General features: G+C 43.6%; 1 protein-coding gene across 1 annotated transcript; it reads left to right on the top strand.

Annotated features, from left to right (window-relative positions):
- The first annotated feature begins 1,094 nt into the window (after positions 1-1,094).
- LOC124616167 (trypsin alpha-4-like) lies at positions 1,095-16,383 on the top strand. The gene is made up of 2 exons (XM_047144447.1): positions 1,095-1,507; positions 15,782-16,383. Exons 1-2 carry the CDS (start codon positions 1,130-1,132, stop codon positions 16,178-16,180), a joined length of 777 nt encoding a protein of 258 aa, XP_047000403.1. The 5' UTR covers positions 1,095-1,129; the 3' UTR covers positions 16,181-16,383.
- The last annotated feature ends 3,598 nt before the right edge of the window (positions 16,384-19,981 follow it).

The following is a 19,981-nucleotide window of genomic DNA, read 5'->3' as shown; positions in this document are numbered from 1 at the left end:
ACTAAATCGCCAAGAGATAGCGCACGCATTCAAGCAAGCTGATATTTGATAACCGTATGCACTCTTTTAAACTACTTAGCACAGACGCGTTACAAGTTACGCTGACTCGGCCACGGATGGCGATGCGCTACAACCACAGTCACTTCGCACTCATAATTCGCTTTTACTGGATACATAGATGCATTTGAAAAGAAAAGGCTATCAACTACAGCTACATAAGAACAACGAAGTTATGTTTCGAATGCTTTCTAAAGACTGACCACCTCAGATGTTAAGTGCAATAGTGCTTAGAGCCATTTGAACCATTTTGCTCTTTCTAGGGGGTCCGCGGCCACCCTTCACCAAATCGTGTAAAATAATGAGTAAAATTATTGAATAAAAATGTGAAAATCCAATTCATCACTATTTTTTTTCGTGTGAAGAACATGTGTACTTTTACTTCAGGTCGTATTCCCAAGCAGCCTTCGCGGTTCCTAAGTGAGAACGCATACACAGTTTAGTGCCCGAGAATGCGGCTGTTTCAGCAACAATACGGGGGTCGTTTGTGCGCCGGCTCACGGCGGTAGATGCACTGAAACCTTTTACGCGCGCGGAGCGAGCTTTGTCGACCAATCACAGCACTCGCTGGCACGTATGCGGCCCCAGGTATCATTAAATGTTAAACTTGCTTTGTCAGTGCAGTACCTATTTCATAAGTTGATTTTTGACCACGGTGTTTTCATTCATCTCTAAACCAAAGACTATTGATACTTCGAGGTGGGGGGGGGGGGGGGTGCGGGGGGGGGGGGGGGGTGGAGGTGGAGGTCATTAAGAAGCTTTCAGTTCCCATGGGTTTCGCTCTGAAATTTAAAGTTACTGTGCTCTTGACCGACTAGGGGTCCGCCATGGATTTTCGACTGAAGAAGGGGTCCACCAGCTGAAAAGGTTGGGAAGCCTTGATCTAGGATAAGGACATACTTCCTGTTTTGCAAAATTGTGGGCCACTCACCGAGAGATAAAACGCAGCAAGTAGCCACTTCTTGGGCGTCATGATAGCAGATCTTAGCCGAACAGTTTGGAGGACGGAGATAACGGTACGAAGAGAGCAGACATATACGACTTGCTCGCTCACTGGGACGCGAGTCCCGCAATGGCAGGCATCCAGGTGGCTGTGCTGTGCCTGCTGCTGGCTGCGCAGCTGCAGCTGGCGGCGCCACGGGCGCTGCGGCTACAAGTACGGGATCACGGCCGCATCGTCGGCGGCTCCGAAGCCAGCGTCGAGGACTTCCCGTGGACGCTGGCCCTGCTGTACGCCGGCGTACAGTCGTGCGGGGCCTCCATAATCGGCTCCCAGTGGGCGCTGACCGCAGCCCACTGCTTCGTGTTCTTCCCACAGGTCGAGGTCTACAGCGTGCGCGCCGGCTCCTCCAGCCGTGGCAGCGGCGGCACCGTGCTTTACCTGGCCGAGCTCTACGAACATGAACTACACGACGACACTTCTGGTGACTACGACATCACAGTCATACGGGTGAGTGATCGTTATAGTTCAATTCTCTTATCTTGACGGTTCGCGCATGCCCACCCAGACGCGGGAGAGTGCTGCGTTGCCAGTTGTACGCGCCAAGAGAAACAGCGCCATAGTATAGTTCGCAAACTTGAAAGTTTACCGTCTAACCTCCTTGCCTGGGGACGCCAGATGAAAGTTGATGTCGTTGAGCCCTGAATGAAAAATTGCGCAACGGATAACTGGGGAGGGGAGCTTGAGAGCGCTACCTAGAGAGCGTGCCCTTTCTGTACGATACTAGGCAAGGGACTGGAGGGCTCACACGCTGATGTGTGGGTCCCTGCATTCTATATCTTCTATTTTTAAATGAATTCCTTTAGCTGGACTCCTATGTGATTTTTAAGGTATGTCAATGATTGATGACAGTTGATTACGTATTTATTTTAAATATTATCACTCGATTTTGCAGCGATTGCAGCAACTGTTCCAGTTTACAGATATTACAATTTTACAACTTATAGCTCGGGTGTATTATATACTAATCTGCACGCACATTTCTACAGGTAGGACGGAATTGCGTTGGCCAAATGCATACCACCAAAGTCTCCCAATATTTTACATAGGACATTCGCTATCTGAGGAGGATAACGGGCAAACTGGGGACCAGATACTTTAACACAGGGGGGCAAATTTCCGGAATTAAACGAGAACATTCATTACCTTACACAATCCGAAGCTGGAAATAAAAGAATTAGTACAAATATTCAAATACCTCTCTTCCATGCGTGAACATTGAGACAGACGCACTGAGGGCACGTCTGCTCACTTACCCGTCTTCTGTAACCCTCCGCGAATATGGCGGGCACCCGGAGGTCTTCCTGGGCCCCAATGGAGGGGGTGGTCGAACCACTTGGCCGTGACCAACCTCTCCACCCCAAATCTTGTGATACTGGAAAGTCTTTGACTTTTAACTGCCTGTGCTGTCTCTCTGATTCCCTAGCCAGGAGTAAGGTTGGCACTACTATACTACAGAACTACTTCCCAACAAAGATTTGGCCACGCTTTACGGAAAGGTGTGAGGAGGATTAGGAAAATCCATGGGCAGACTCACATTCACGTACACGAAATGCATAATACACGACACATATAAATACATATTATGAAGCCTGACACATGTCTTTCCACCTGTCCACATGGGTTCTGTTGCACCCGCGGCCGGCCGCGTCGTGTAATAAAATTTGCTGCGGAGCCGCCTCTGTTTGTATTTCCCGGTGCGAGCGAGCAGCGAAACCTGCTGCTTATAGAGCGGTAACTACTGTACCGTTTCAAACTTACGTTTAGGGGGGAGCGCGCAGTTTATGAAGCCACCACGGCCGCATTAAGCCTTTCGTTGCTGCAGAGACGTGCTCCCCGCATTCCGCGCTGTGCGCGATTTTGTCATCACTGCACTGCTCGCCCGTGCAGATACATACATGGTGTTTGTACTGCTTTGACACACTTTATCATTTGATTTCTCAAAAACTATTTAGACCATAAAAACTTGATTTTCTCACATATTCTTGACTGATACCTTCCCCCCATAAATGATTTGATTTTGTTTCGATGTTCAACGCAGTTATTGTGCAGCATTAGATGTAGTAAACCATTGCAAGAAATTTTGAAGTGTTTGCAGAGGTAAAAGTCCATGGCGTATACTTTCCGTATGGTCGATTTTAGTTGCCACTAGAAATTTCAAAAAATTACATTCAAACGAATAAGATTCATGAAGCAAGACACTTCGATATTGCTTTTCAGTAAGGAAAGGATTGAGCCCCAAACAAGGTTTAAATTCAGAACCTTTGGCTTCACAGCCAAACACTTTAACCATTACGCTAACGCAGCTTGTCATTCAATAGATCTCACGGAGCACTTTAAAATGTCACGCAAAATACCGACAAACACTGTTGTTATGACTATGAATTACTCACGCTTCCTCGAAGTACAACAGGAAATAAACAATTACCACTGTTCTTTATTGCGATAAAGCGGTTAGTGAGAATCATACAAACACCTTTCCATGCTATCGCTGCAATTAGGAGGCTTATTGCTTGTTTGGTTTGATTAATTAATAGAATATGAAGCAATTGGTATAAAGAATGTTTTTTTCCAAACTTTCTATAAAAGAAAATCTGCTATCAAGACATTGCTTTTGTTCAATTACTTTATTTACGACTGAACATTTCAAAAACAGAAGACACTCGGCCGTGCTCTGCACTACAGTCGAGCTCTGGCAACGTCGTTTTCTGTTCATTGGCTGACTGTGTTTGTGACGTCAGATGCGCAGATCGAACCTAAACTCGGCCGCCGTCGTAAATGACGCGCACTTTAGCAACGCTAAAGAAACGTCAGATAAATCCGTATAGTTTTTTTTATTTATTTTTTCCTGAAAGCGAATAGTTTCGGACTACTACGTCCATTTTGAAACCATGGCCTACAAAACGTTTTATGTTGCATAGGTAAAATGACAACGTACTTCCTCAATTCTACATATAAGTTGAACGTTACATAAAGCATTATAAAACGCAGTGATCAACCAAAACATTATATTGTACACAGAGTACGTGAAGGAACTTGTCCCCCTTCTTGCAGCGGTGTACCGTAGGTCTCTAGAAGAGCGTAGAGTCCCAAAGGATTGGAAGAGGGCACAGGTCATCCCGGGTTTCAAGAAGGGACGTCGAACAGATGTGCACAACTATAGACCTATATCTCTAACGACGATCAGTTGTATAATTTTGGAACACGTATTACGTTCGAGTATAATGACTTTTCTGGAAACTAGAAATCTACTCTGTAGGAATCAGCATGGGTTTCGAAAAAGACGATCGTGTGAAACCCAGCTCGCGCTATTCGTCCACGAGACTTACAGGGCCATAGGCACGGGTTCCCAGGTAGATGCCGTGTTTCTTGACTTCCGCAAGGCGTTCGATACAGTTCCCCACAGTCGTTTAATGAACAAAGTAAGAGCATATGGACTATCAGACCAATTCTGTGGTTGGATTGAAGAGTTCCTAGATAACAGAACGCAGCATGTCATTCTCAGTGGAGAGAAGTCTTCCGAAGTAAGAGTGATTTCAGGTGTGCCGCAGGGGAGTGGCGTAGGACCGTTGCTATTCACAATATACATAGATGCCCTTGTGGATAACATCGGAAGTTCACTGTGGCTTTTTGCGGATGACGCTGTGGTATATCGAGAATGTGCTGCGAATAAATAGAAAGAATGATCCCATATAATTTAGCTACGATATAGCAGGTCAGCAGCCGGCCGCGGTGGTCTCGCGGTTCTAGGCGTTCAGTCCGGAACCGCGTGACTGCTACGGTCGCAGGTTCGAATCCTGCCTCGGGCATGGATGTGTGTGATGTCCTTAGGTTAGTTAGGTTTAAGTAGTTCTAAGTTCTAGGGGACTGATGACCACAGATGTTAAGTCCCATAGTGCTCAGAGCCATTTGAACCATAGCAGGTCAGCAACTGGAAGCAGTTAATTCCATAAATTATCTGGGAGTACGCATTAGGAGTGATTTAAAATGGAATGATCATATAAAGTTGATCGTCAGTAAAGCAGATGCCCGACTGAGATTCATTGGAAGAATCCCAAGGAAATGCAATCCGAAAACAAAGGAAGTAGGTTACAGTACGCTTGTTCGCCCACTGATTGAATACTGCTCAGCAGTGTTGGATCCGTACCAGATAGGGTTGATAGAATAGATAGAGAAGATCCAACGGAGAGCAGCGCGCTTCCTTACAGGATCATTTAGTAATCGCGAAAGCGTTACGGAGATGATAAATAAACTCCAGTGGAAGACTCTGCAGGAGAGAAGCTCAGTAGCTCGGTACGAGCTTTTCTTGAAGATTCGAGAACATACCTTCATCGAAGAGTCAAGCAGTATATTGCTCCCTCCTACATATATCTCGCGAAGAGACCATGAGGATAAAATCAGAGAGATTAGAGCCCACACAGAAGCATACCGACAATCCTTCTTTCCACGAACAATACGAGACTGGAATAGAAAGGAGAGCCGATAGAGGTACTCAAGGTACCCTCCGCCACACACCGTCAGGTGGCGTGCGGAGTATGGATGTAGATGTAGACCCACCTAACAGTCGGTATGTCCACCTTTGGCACGAATAACAGCGGCGACAACACATCTACATACCTAAGTCACTTAATTCCGGGAGGCGTTGAGTTCTGGCGCTCAGTTGAATCACATTCCCTATGTGTTGTTTGGTTTGTGGGACGTTGAACTGCGCCGTTATCAGCACTTGCACAAAGTCCTAATCTTTACGAAGTCTAGTCTAGTCACTTTCACGAATGATGATGAAATGACAAGTACCCAGTCCTCCTGCAGAGAAAAGTCACAACCCGGCCTTGAATCGAACGCAGGACTCCATGATCCAGAAGCAGCAACGCTAGCCACTAGACCACGAGGTGCGGACACATCCCATATGAGTTCGATCTCGTTCAGATACGGCGAGTTAGCAGACCAGCCGTTGTGTTCCTCTAACCTCTCCATCACTCTCCTGTCCTCGTGAAGTGTCGCATTACCTTTTGAAAAATGCCACTGCCGTCCGCAAACATGATCGTTATGAAGGGGTATGCAGCCAGTGTACGCTACTCCTTGGGCATCATGGTGCCTTGTACGAGCTCTGCTAGCTCCACTGTTGGCCACGTGAATGTTCGATAGAGCGTAATGGAGCCGCCGGCAGCTTGTCTCGGTCCCCAAGGAAGTGTTCCCCTGCACGACGACGGATTCAGGCCCTCCCGTCGGCATGATGAAGGGGGTATCTGTATTCATCAGACCACGCACGGCCCTGCTACTTCGCCGATCTCCCCTGGCGGTGGTCACGCACCCATTTCGGTGTTAAAATTGGCACATGCAAGGGTCGTGAGCTGTGGAGGCCCATAATTAGGAGTGTTCGGTGTACTGTGTGTTCCGGCACACTTGTACTCTGTGAAACACTAAGGTCTGATGTTCCTCCCACCACAGTTCATTGCGACATCTGTAGGGAGCGCTGGCCGCCGGACATGGCTTCACCTTGTTTTCGACAAGTGTTGGAGAACTCACCACGGCACTCCTCAAACACCCGACAAATTGAGCAGATGCCGAAATGCTCGTGCCGAATCTTTCGGCCATCACAGTCTTCACTCTGTCATACTGAGGTATATCGCGCGTTTTCGCCATTCTACACACGGACAACACGCTCACTGATACTACATGCACCATGCGTGCGTCTGACTAGCAGTCTTTCGTTGTCAGGTGACGCTGCTGTCGACTGCTCATTGCTCCCCTCTCCGGAATTTTCGAGAATTATGTGACGTGTGTGCAGTCGTGGTGCCAACAAACTTCAGTGACATACCAAAGCCTTACTGCATCCATGCCACGGCATGAAGCCGCTGTTATCCGTGCCAAAGGTGGAGACAGCGTATATTAGTTAGGTCAGTGTATTTTCAATGAAAAATTTATTTTTTACCGCCATCTGCAATAGGAAACAAGAAGCCGTGCGTTTTCCATGCTAATTATAATCAGGGGAATTTTATATTTATGTGATGTAGGTATTCGAACTGAATGGGGAAACTAAAATGACCGAAACAAGACGTGAAATAGCGATTACCAGTCTTGAGTGCTAACGGCTTTTTTCCATCATCATGTACTTTACTCTCCACGAAAATTCTCTTTGAACTTGCACTTTTCTTTAAAACTGAGAAGGGCATGTTATCGAACCTAGGCCCCCCAACATGGCAGGTGAGCATCCTGCTCTGTGCCAAACTGGGCGTCGAACATCGGTCTTACTTTATTGTATTAAAGACGCTTGAAAATCCTCAAAGGTGATTTTCTCCAGAATTTTTGAGTGTCGCATCGAACTGTTTTGCCAACTTCATATTTTTGTTCTGAACTTTGCGTACCGTCAGCATAAAAAAATGGAAAGTTTCGGTTACCATGTGGTCTCCTTGTCAGAGAGAACGATGATAAGATATCTACAAACACGCAGTAATATTGTTATATTTTAATGCAGGGATTGTTACTGAAGCACAGTGCTTACAAGACAGAAATTTCATACGAGTAGTAGTACCTCGTTTGACGTATGTACCTTGAGACTGATCGTATAGAATCCTCGGTAACAGCGGCTCAGATACGTAACTAACATTCTTACGGAGAAGGTGATTTTACAAACAAACACCAAAGCTGTAAGTGAAACATCAAAATTTTGGTGTCATTTAGGGCATTTACTACAAAGAAACCATGCTTCTCCAATGACAAATCTATGTCGCGTATAAGATTAAATGTATTTGTCTCACATTTTTCCTTTATTACACTGTTTTCGTAAGATCTCGTGTTATTTTACAGGCAAAATCATACATAACGCATGCAGTAACATTTTTACATTTCGGTACGATATTGCAGTTACTGTGTTGTTCAGTATTAAGATGCAATATTCCGTTGGACATGCAGTCTGCACTCGTTGTGAAAAGTATGGAGTGTTTTCGCAATTGTATAACAGAACGACGCTGATAAAAGTTTGTGCCGGACCGCGACTCGAGTACGGATTTCCCACTAATCGTGTGCGGTCGCTTTACTTCAGGCTATCTGAACAGGCGGCCTGACCCTAACTTCCATATGTCGTCAGCCATGTGTCTACGGCCAGCACTCGTACATCCATTATGTATATTCCCGTAGAGGGGAGACATTTTAATTGAAAGTCGCATGCTCAGTGTCGGCTGATAAATACGATACTGCGTTGTTCGACGGGACTTCCATTTCTAAAACCAGCCTTTCGTATCTAAAACGAGCCTTTCGTGTCTCACTTGATGTTGTTTTTGCAGTCTGCTGCCTCAGTCATTCTCATTACTGAACGGTGACCAGCCGGCCATGTAGCCTTCGCTTTCACCTTCTTGTCTTCATCACCTAAATGAACTGCAAAAGACACGTCCCCACCGACAACCAAGTGTTCACTGCTGATTAGAAATTTTGATAAGATATAAGTGACAAGCAAACTCCTGAGAGGACCAGTCTGTGCTTTGTCTGCTGATTCCAAGCACTATAAGACCCTACACGCATTTATGTTTCTGTTTTTTTTTTTTTTTAATAAATTGTGTCCTGGATTCCCCTCTCAACATTCCGATGTTTTGCACTCATCCACCGAAGAGACGCCTTTTGGTCTGATTAATGTTAATCATGCCTAGCATCCAGCAAAAAAAAAAAAAAAAAAAAAAAAAAAAAAAAAAAAAAAAAAAAAAAATTATGCTGTAATTTAGGGATGTATTTTTTTACTTATTATTCTTCCAAAAATTCCTTTTGTGTACCTACCAACATTTTGGTAATTAATTTCTGTGCGTCTCATTGCCACTAGCTTTCTTCCAGTTACAACATTAATGCATTTCTAAATGATGATATCATTACGTCAACCTGTCGAAGCCTTCCTTAGCTTCAGCCAATCCTTATATATTGTTACACCATCAATACTGTGTTACTGGTTCTCCTTGCGATTTTCTCCCCAGCCTGCCCTCCACTTCTATATCACGAGGACGTCTATGCAACACTTGCGATTGTATTGTACAATATGAACAATTTTATGGGGAGATGTAGTTTGGTGTTGTTAGTAATTTGTCAGTTTGCAATAACAACATTGACTGGTAGCAGCTTATAGTTGTTCAACTTTTTCCGTAAAATACGTAAAAGTAGGAGAGAATGGGTGTTTGACCATTGCCCGCTGATATCCCACCTTGCATGTGGATTTCGGCTTTTGGGATCAGAACTATTAATTAAATCAGTTTTTTTAAAGTTTAGGATGATTTAAAGATTTTGCCAGAACGAAAGGCGTGTAGAGACGAATGGGTGTGAGGTGAGGTTGCTGACGGAAACAGGGTAGGGATCACGCTGTTTTCAGTGTCACAACGTCATAGTCAATGTGCAAGTAGTTATCACGTCACATTATATTGTCAAGTGGAAACAACTACAGGAAGTAACACATGCGCGCGCGCGCGCGCACACACACACACACACACACACACACACACACACACACACACACAAAATGTGAGTGAATAATATAACGTTCGAGCAGTATGGTACGAGGCAGTAGGACATACAAATGTTTGGATCGATCCTGGAAGCGTGTTCGGAGAGGCGAAGTTGTTGAGGTTGCCACTCACAGTAAGTGGGAAATCCGGGTTCACGTCCCGGCCTGGTTGAAATTTTCACGTGTTTCTAGTAAATGGTACAGCTGACGAATAATCATATTCGCCATTTACGAATACATTTCAAGTACATATTAGAAATGACATTTAACTAAATAGAAAGATGGGGTGTGTAACAGTTTGCTTGCGTCATTTTATTTAAATTGTTGCCCTTTTTCCCTGTGATACTAAATAGAGAGACACAGTAATTTTTAAAATTTCCCTATGATATCAAATTTAGGGACACGGTTATTTTTAAAATTGGAACTGGTCATCGGTATACCTATCTCTACCGACATCTTCGCCCCTTATACTAAATCAACACATCTATTAAAATAGTTATTTTCATAAAACAACATAGATGAAACAAAGGTTTACTATTTTAATAAATGAGTGTAGTTGATGGATTTCCAGTATAATGGTATTTATCTGTCTCTTCTCTCTCGAGATGGGTTTCCATTACTTTGTCGTGGTGGAAAACATGCCAGGCTCAGATAACCTGTGAATATAAAACTGTACTTCGGAACGTCCATTGATGAATGTAACAAGCTATTGTGAAATATCAGGCAGGATTTACATTTAACCTCTAATGCGCGTAACTTATAGATAACACTCATTATGGCTGGTATTGAATATGTATGTGGTGAGTAACGGATACCTATTTGAGGAAAGAAAGTTGCTCTGAGTGTTTGTACAGATTGCAAGTGTGATTCAACTTGTGACCTTTCCAATGACCACAACGACCTAGAGTACGGAACCACAATGACCTTGAGTACAGATTGTTTTAGTCTTCAGTCCGAAGACTGGTTCGATGCAGCTCTCTATGCTAGTCTATCCAGCGAAACCCTCTTCATCTCTGCCTGAAAGCTGAAACCTGCATCGACTTAAAGATGTTTACTAGTCAGGTCTAGGTCTCACGCTATCACACTATTTACCACCCTACACTTCCCTCCATAACCAAGTTGACTGTCCCTCGATTTCTCGTGACGTGTCCCTACCTATCGATCACGCTGAGGAATAACACAGTTTTCTCTCCAGCTACGCTCTCTACGATATTTTCTCTCTACTCATTTACTCTTCCGAGCCCTTCAGTAGCATCACATTTTATAAGCCTCAGTTTTCGTGTTGCTTGTATTGCTTAGCATCAGCGCTTCACTTCCAGAGAAGACTACACTCAAGGAAAATACTTTCCGATATGTATTCCGAATATTTAAATTTATATTAGTTGCCCATGTAATTCTCTTTTTCAGAAGTATTTCGTTGCCGTTACCAGTCAGCATTTTGTAACCTTTCTTCGTCGGACATTGTCAGTTAGAAAAACTCCTATAATACTTTCAGTGTCTGTTTTCCTACATCTAATTTTCTCAGCTTCACCTGACTTAATGTTACTACACACAATTGCTATTGACTTAGCTCTGTTGATGTTGCACTTGCAATCTACACTCATGTTCATAAATTAAGGATAACTGCAGAATGTGGTGCCACACAATGTGGCACTACACAAAATTGGCGCTAATAACATAGGCACATAGGGAACACACACGACACAAATCTGTAAGCCCACGATATTGGTGATAAGTTGAGAAAACTGTCCCGAAACACATGCGTTACAAAACGCCACTGTTCTCTGCGCGTGTACCCCGACATTAATACGGCATATGATTACCATGCACACGCACACAGGCGGCACAACGGGTTGGCATACTCTGGATCAGGTGGTCGAGCAGCTGCTGGGGTATAGCCTTCCATTCTTGTACCAGTGCCTGTCGGAGCTCCTGAAGTGTCGTAGGGGTTTTAAGACGTGCAGCGATACGTTGACTGAGAGCATCCCAGACTTACTCGATGTGGTTTAGGTCTGAAGAACAGGCAGGCCACTACTTTCACCTGATATCTTCTGTTTCAAGGTTCTCCTCCACATGGCAGCTCGGTAGGGCCGTGGGTTATCATCCATCAGGAGGAAGGTGAGACCCACTGCACCCTTGAAAAGGCGGACATGCTGATGCAAAATGACGTCCCGATAAGCTTGACATGTTACAGTTCCTCTGTCAAAGAGATGCAGGGTTGTACGTGCACCAATCATAATCCCGCCCCACACCATCAAACCACGACCTCCATACAGGTCCCTTTCAAAGACATTAAGGGGTTGGTATCTGGTTCTTGGTTCACGTCAGATGAAAATACGGTGAGAATCACTGTTCAGGCTATAATTGGATTCGACCGTGAACGTAACCTGGGACCACTGTTCCAATGACCATGTACTGTGTTGTTGACTCCAGGTTTCACGGGCTCTACTGTAACCAGGGGTCAGTGGAATGCACCTTGCAGGTCTCCGGGCTAATAAACAATGTCTGTATAGTCATCTGTAGACTGTGTGTCTGAAGACAACTGTTCCAGTGGCTGCGCTAAGGTCCCAAGCAAGGCTACCTGCAGTACTCCGTGGCCGTCTGTGGGCACTGATGGGGAGATATCGGTCTTCTTATGCTGTTGTACACTGTGGCCATCCCGTACTTTAGCGCCTGGACCCGTTTCCTGTCTGCTGGGGTCGTTGCCATATTCTTGAGATCACACTTCGTGGCACACGGAGGGCCCGTGCTACGACCGGCTGTGTTTGACCAGCCTCCAGTCGCCCTAGTATTCTACCCCTCTTGACGTCATCAATATGTGTTCTTTGAGCCATTTTCAACACACAGTCACCATTAGCACGTCTGAAAGCGTCTGCACACTTACTCGCTGCACCATACTCTGACATGCACCAACACACCTCTGCGTACGTGGACTGTCGCCAGCGCCAACTTGTGACGACCGCAAGTGAAATGCACCGCACTGTCATACCCCGAGATGATTTAAACCCGGAAACCGCCCACCAGAGCGTTATTTTACGATGTATCAGCGTTATCCTTAATTTATGAGCATGAGAGTATATTCAAGACTGTATCCACCACACTGAAATGATCTTCCAACTTATTTAGCGTCTCTGACAGGATGGTAATGTCATCGGCTCTCCTGCAAATTATAATTTCTGTTCCCTGAAGTTTCATTCATTACCAGAACGTGTCTACATCTACATCTACATTTATACTCCGCAAGCCACCCAAAGGTGTGTGGCGGAGGCCATTTTACGTGCCACTGTCATTACCTCCCTTTCCTGATCCAGTCGCATATGGTTCGCGGGAAGAACGACTGTCTGAAAGCCTCCGTGAGCGCTCTAATCTCTCTAATTTTACATTCGTGATCTCCTCGGGAGGTATAAGTAGGGGGAAGCAATATATTCGATACCTCATCCAGAAACGCACCCTCTCGAAACCTGTCGAGCAATCTACACCGCGATGCAGAGCGCCTCTCTTGCAGAGTCTGCCACTTGAGTTTATTAAACATCTCCGTAACGCTATCACGGGTACCAAGTAACCCTGTGACGAAGCGCGCCGCTCTTATTTGGATCTTCTCTATCTCCTCCGTCAAACTGATCTGGTACGGATCCCACACTGATGAGCAATACTCAAGTATAGGTCGAACGAGAGTTTTGTAAGCCACCTCCTTTGTTGATGGACTACATTTTCTAAGTACTCTCCCAATGAATCTCAACCTGGTACCCGCCTTACCAACAATTAATTTTATATGAGCATTCCACTTCAAATCGTTCCGCACGCATACTCCCAGATATTTTACAGAAGTAACTGCTACCAGTGTTTGTTCCGCTATCATATAATCATACAATAAAGGATCCTTCTTTCTATGTATTCGCGATACATTACATTTGTCTATGTTAAGGGACAGTTGCCACTCCCTGCACCAAGTGCCTATCCGGTGCAGATCTTCCTGCATTTCGCTACAATTTTCTAATGCTGCAACTTCTCTGTATACTACAGAATCATCCGTGAAAAGCCGCATGGAACTTCCGACACTATCTACTAGGTCATTTATATATATTGTGAAAAGCAATGGTCCCATAACACTCCCCTGTGGCACGCCAGAGGTTACTTTAAGGTCTGTAGACGTCTCTCCATTGATAACAACATGCTGTGTTCTGTTTGCTAAAAACTCTTCAATCCAGCCACACAGCTGGTCTGATATTCCGTAGGCTCTTACTTTGTTTATCAGGCGACAGTGCGGAACTGTATCGAACGCCTTCCGGAAGTCAAGAAAAATAGCATCTACTTGGGAGCCTGTATCTAATATTTTCTGGGTCTCATGAACAAATAAAGCGAGTTGTGTCTCACACGATCGCTGTTTCCGGAATCCATGTTGATTCCTACATAGTAGATTCTGGGTTTCCAGAAACGACATGATACTCGAGCAAAAAACATGTTCTAAAATTCTACAACAGATCGACGTCAGTGATATAGGTCTATAGTTTTGCGCAACTGCTCGACGACCCTTCTTGAAGACTGGGACTACCTGTGCTCTTTTCCAATCATTTGTGATTTGTGTCATCTTCTGTTTCAATGCCATCATCATCCCGGAGTGTCTGGATATGCTGTTTCGAGCCACTTACTGATTTAACGTAAGACCAGAACTTCCTAGGATTTTCTGTCAAGTCGGTACATAGAATTTTACTTTCGAATTCACTGAACGCTTCACGCATAGCCCTCCTTACGCTAACTTTGACATCGTTTAGCTTCTGTTTGTCTGAGAGGTTTTGGCTGCGTTTAAACTTGGAGTGAAGCTCTCTTTGCTTTCGCAGTAGTTTCCTAACGTTGTTGTTGTACCACGGTGGGTTTTTCCCGTCCCTCACAGTTTTACTCGGCACGTACCTGCCTAAAACGCATTTTACGATTGCCTTGAACTTTTTCCATAAACACTCAACATTGTCAGTGTCGGAACAGAAATTTTCGTTTTGATCAGTTAGGTAGTCTGAAATCTGCGTTCTATTACTCTTGCTAAACAGATAAACCTTCCTCCCTTTTTTTATATTCCTATTAACTTCCATATTCAGGGATGCTGCAACGGCCTTATGATCACTGATTCCCTGTTCTGCACTTAAAGAGTCGAAAAGTTCGGGTCTGTTTGTTATCAGTAGGTCCCAGATGTTATCTCCACGAGTCGGTTCTCTGTTTAACTGCTCGAGGTAATTTTCGGATAGTGCACTCAGTATAATGTCACTCGATGCTCTGTCCCTACCACCCATCCTAAACATCTGAATGTCCCAGTCTATATCTGGTAAACTGAAATCTCCACCTAAGACTATAACATGCTGAGAAAATTTATGTGAAATGTATTCCAAATTTTCTCTCAGTTGTTCTGCCACTAATCCTGCTGAGTCGGGAGGTCGGTAAAAGGAGCCAATTATTAACCTAGCTCTGTAGTTGAGTGTAGCCTCCACCCATAATAATTCACAGGAACTATCCACTTCTACTTCACTACAGGATAAACTACTACTAACAGCGACGAACACTCCACCACCGGTTGCATGCAATCTATTCTTTCTAAACACCGTCTGTACCTTTGTAAAAATTTCGGCAGAATTTATCTCTGGCTTAAGCCAGCTTTCTGTACCTATAACGATTTCAGCTTCGGTGTTTTCTATCAGCGCTTGAAGTTCTGGTACTTTACCAACGCAGCTTCGACAGTTGACAATTACAATTCCGATTGCTGCTTGGTCCCCGCATGTCCTGACTTTGCCCCGCACCCGTTGAGGCTGTTGCCCTTTCTGTACTTGCCCAAGGCCATCTAACCTAAAAAACCGCCCAGCCCACGCCACACAACCCCTGCTACCCGTGTAGCCGCTTGTTGCGTGTAGTGGACTCCTGACCTATCCAGCAGAACCCGAAACACCACCACCCTATGGCGCAAGTCGAGGAATCTGGGCGTTCTTTACTCCTTGCTTAATGCACAGATTGAATGAGATGGGGGATTAAACTACAATTCCTGTCTGGATACCTTCGCAACTACTGCTACGTCTTTCATGTCCTCCGACTCATAACTGCTGTCTAGATTCTGTACAGGTTAGAGACTACCTTTTCGTCTCCGTGTTTATCACTGCTACCTTCAGCATTTCAAAGAATGTACCCCTGTCAACACTGACTACATCTAGAAATGCAATAAACATAGCATCGTCTTCCTTCTGCCCAGCTAAAATTTAATTTTGCAGACTGCCGATCCGTTCCCGCTGGGCACCAACGTGGCTGTTGCGAACCTTCCAGAGGACGGGTACGACCCGCCAGCCGGCCTCGCGGTCACAGTGACCGGTTGGGGAGACACGGAGACGGGCGACACACCGGACACACTGCGGAAAGTGGACATCAGCGTCATGGACCGCTCCGCCTGCGACGGTATTTCGCCCATCGGTCGCGAGGTGACCCCGCGCATGCTGTGCGCCGGTGAGGCAGGCAAGAGCGTGTGCTATGGGGACTCCGGGAGTCCACTCGTAAGCGGCAGCACACAGGTGGGCATCGCGTCGTGGGGCAGTAACGACTGCGAGGCTGCGGGCGCCGTCTACGTCAACGTGGGCAACTTGCGCTCCTGGATTACCAGTATCTCTGGCGTCTGACAGCCTGAACAGAACACTTCGAAACTGCCCCAGCCAGAGCAGTTGCTTCTGAGTTTTGCTCTCACATTCTGAAACATAACTGAAACAAGACAATGATTTTCGACGGAAACCATTCCTTTGTCAAATTTGTTACACTAACAAATGAACAAACACTAAGCTGTTTTGTTACCTAATCATGCTAATAAACTACCTTCTCTTGTGGAGTTTTCGTAACTAAAATTGTACCCGAAGTCTGTGCTACTGTACTGTATTGAAATGTTCGGATGTCCATCAGCAGAATCCCAATTCTTGACTTCTACAATAATTTCTTGTTTCGTCGTAGTCACGCTACAACGTGAGCGAGATAGGACGCCCGATACCGTTACAGGAAGTGTCCTTGGTACCACGAGTCATCTGCAGCTTGAGATATAATATCAGTATCGATTATTGATTACTGAAGCAAAGTCGATGGCGACACCCAACAAGAGACTCTATCACATTAACCTAAAATGATACCATGTTAATTCTATTTCTTTGTACGTAAGACATTGTTGACTGCTTGCTGAGTTCATAGATACCACAGAACCCTTCTGAAATTATATTTTACAATTGCTGTAGTAAATGTGTATTACGATTGGTGATACCAATTAAATTCATCAACCCGCATTTTGTTACTGAACCATCTATAGCAAATAAAGACCACAAACATCTGGCCAATTCTAAAATTGTATCGCGTAATATGAAAGTAAACTAGGGTGCAGTATTAAAATTCAGTGAAACGACTGTTTTCAAGAGTAATAATCAATCAGCTGATGGAAGACACTAGATAATGTTTTGCACTGTATCTTCGAACCAAGCGCTTCAGCTGCATTAATATAACTAATATATTAATCATGATACAATATTAAAATCTCCTTTTTTCATTTTGGTTATCAGTCTTCTAACTGTTTGATGCGGCCCACCACGAATTTCTCTCCTGTACGTACCTCTTCATCTCAGAGTACCACTTGCAACCTAGGTCCTCAATTATATGCTGGAAGTATTCCAATCTCTGTCTTCCTCTACAGTTTATACCCTTTATTGCTCCCTCTAGTACCATGAAAGTCATTCCCTCACGTCTTAACAGATGTCCTATCATCCTGTCCTATTTATCAGTGTTTTCCACATGTTCCTTTCCTCTCCGATTCTGCGCAGAATCTCCTTATGCCTTACTTTATCAGTTCACCTAATATTCAACATTTGTCTGTAGCACCACAGTCAAATGCTTGGATTCTCTTGTGTCCCAGTTTTCCCACATTCCATGTTTCATAACCCTTACAATGCTGTACTCCAGACGTACATTCTCAGAAATTTCTTCCTCTAACTAAGGCCGATATTTGATATTAGTAGACTTCTCTTGTCCGGGATGCCCTTTTAGCCATTGCTAGACTGCTTTTGATGTCCTCCGTGCTCGGTCCGACATTAGTTATTTTACTGCCTAGGTAGCAGCATTCCTTCACTTCATATACTACATGACAATCAATCCTGATGTTAAATTTCTCGCTGTTCTCATTTCTACTACTGCTCATTATCTTCGTCTTATTTCGATTTACTCTCAATCCATACTGTGTACTCATTAGACTGTTCATTCCGTTCAGCATATCATGTAATTCTTTTCACTTTCACTCAAGATAGCAACGTCATCAGCGAATCGTAACATTGATATCCTTTCACCTTACATTTTAATTCAACTCCTGAACCGTTCTTTTATTTCTATCATTGCTTCCTCAATGTACTGATTGAACAGTAGGTGCGAAAGGCTACACCATTGTCTTACACTCTTTTTAATACGAGCACTTGTTTGTTGGTCGTCCACTCTTATTATTCCGTCTTGCCTGTCTCCTTAACTACGGAAATATTGCAAAAAATCTAAGACCAATTTCGGAGTCAGCGCAGAAATTCCTTTAAGACGAGACATGTACACATATTTTTACAGTCATTTGAAAATTCATTAAAATTATCTTTATTTTATTTTCCGAAGACCTCAGAACGGGTTACACAGGGTATTTTAAATTGCTTCATAATTTCTGAAATACTTGATTTTTAAGTGAGGATAACTTCACATGTACAACCAGGTGTAGAGGTTGAGATTTATGTGAAATAGAATCCTCTACTCACAAATAAATTTTTCAGCCTGTGATTTGTACAGAAGGATATTGTTTTATTTAAATTAACACATCTGATTGCTTATAGTTAGATAGTTAGATAACCTTTCCCGTGTTCATACTATGGCTCTTTCCTTCCCCTGTATGGGTTATACCTTTGTTCAGTTCTGACGATCCAGTGCAGCACGGCGATACGGAGTGAGGACATGGTGAATGGTTTCCTTCTGTGCTACAAGTTTCTTCTTTACCGATTGATAAATTTTAACGTATTAGGATCCACTCCATCATCGTTGGAACGAAATTTCTTTACCTTTTACATTCTTTGAGACATTTAAATGAATTTTCTTTCTCATGTTTTCTGTTAAATTATTTCTGAGTATTTTTAGATAGAAAAAATATGCATATCTAAGTCTGATATTGGTCGACGGTGCGCTTGGTGACGCTTGACGGAATAGGTAAGTTAATATTCTCACATCCATAAAATATTTTGTAACAGATTGTGGAACTTCGTAAAGGCAGGTTCACCCTTAAGAAAATGAACAGCTAACGACATAACACTAACAGCACCCGATCGTGGAATCACGAAACGAACCGCCTCCATATCAGTTAAAACACATCAAAATGGAGAAAATAATGTCAGTTAACACAGCCAAAAAGCACTGCCACAATATAATTAGTATGTGAGGGATAATGGGTTGCTTAGTTACTGGAATAAAAATGGTTTTAGTTCATTATTATTCACAACAGTGATGCAGTACAATGAACTTATATCGATATCAGCCTACTTCCATAAAGGGAAGAAAGGTAATTGAACAACAACCTAAGAACGATTCCCTGTCACATAAATAACTTTCACTTGGATGGGCCGTTAATATAACATCAGTGATTATATTTAATTTACTTTAGTAAGATGACATTACACTGCACATACTCTCCATCGATTAACATTCGAAATGAGAGGAATGACGACGAACAAACGCTCTATTACCTCCTTGAATGTTGGAAGCAGTGTCCATCAAGTTATGTCACTTCTAGCACTCAGTTACTCTTAATTAGAAATCCGACGAAAGCCTGGTCTAAAATCTTGACAGAGCCTTCAGACTTTTAACATTTATTATTCTGTGTTAGGTTTACATGTCATACAAGCAGTAATTGTATGTCACGTGAGATTTATGGATTAATTACTCATATATTAATTATTCAGGTGATTCCAAAGGTATTTTCGGGGTACAGTCTTTTCCTTTTACATACAGTTGATAACTTATAATCGTTCGTAAAAGGTCATAGAATTATATAAATGTAGAATCTACTTGGTCGTAAATACGTGCGGTTGCATTACGTTATGACTGTTCCTTGAACATTACTTATGGTTATATATTTAGCTGGATTTCAACTGGTATAACAACAATTGTCACTATAAACAGAAAACATAAAATGTTGTAATTTCAGTTTGCTTTGATGAAATCACCTTCTTTACATCTTAGGAGTGAAAATTTTGTCTCTTACATCCGTTATGGTAATTAGTAACACCTGAATGGAATGAAAATTCTATTAGATCTCAATTTATGTTAATTTTCTTGTTAATATCTGTCACTGGTAGCTTCCAGCGTGATTTTTCTGCCTTGATGACGTAGGCTGGAGCTGGAATCCGTCAGGAAAACGTTGTTACTATTTGATG

This window comes from Schistocerca americana, chromosome 5 (assembly GCF_021461395.2).
Source record: "Schistocerca americana isolate TAMUIC-IGC-003095 chromosome 5, iqSchAmer2.1, whole genome shotgun sequence".
Lineage (NCBI taxonomy): Eukaryota > Metazoa > Arthropoda > Insecta > Orthoptera > Acrididae > Schistocerca > Schistocerca americana.
This window is presented reverse-complemented; position numbering and strand designations above follow the sequence as displayed.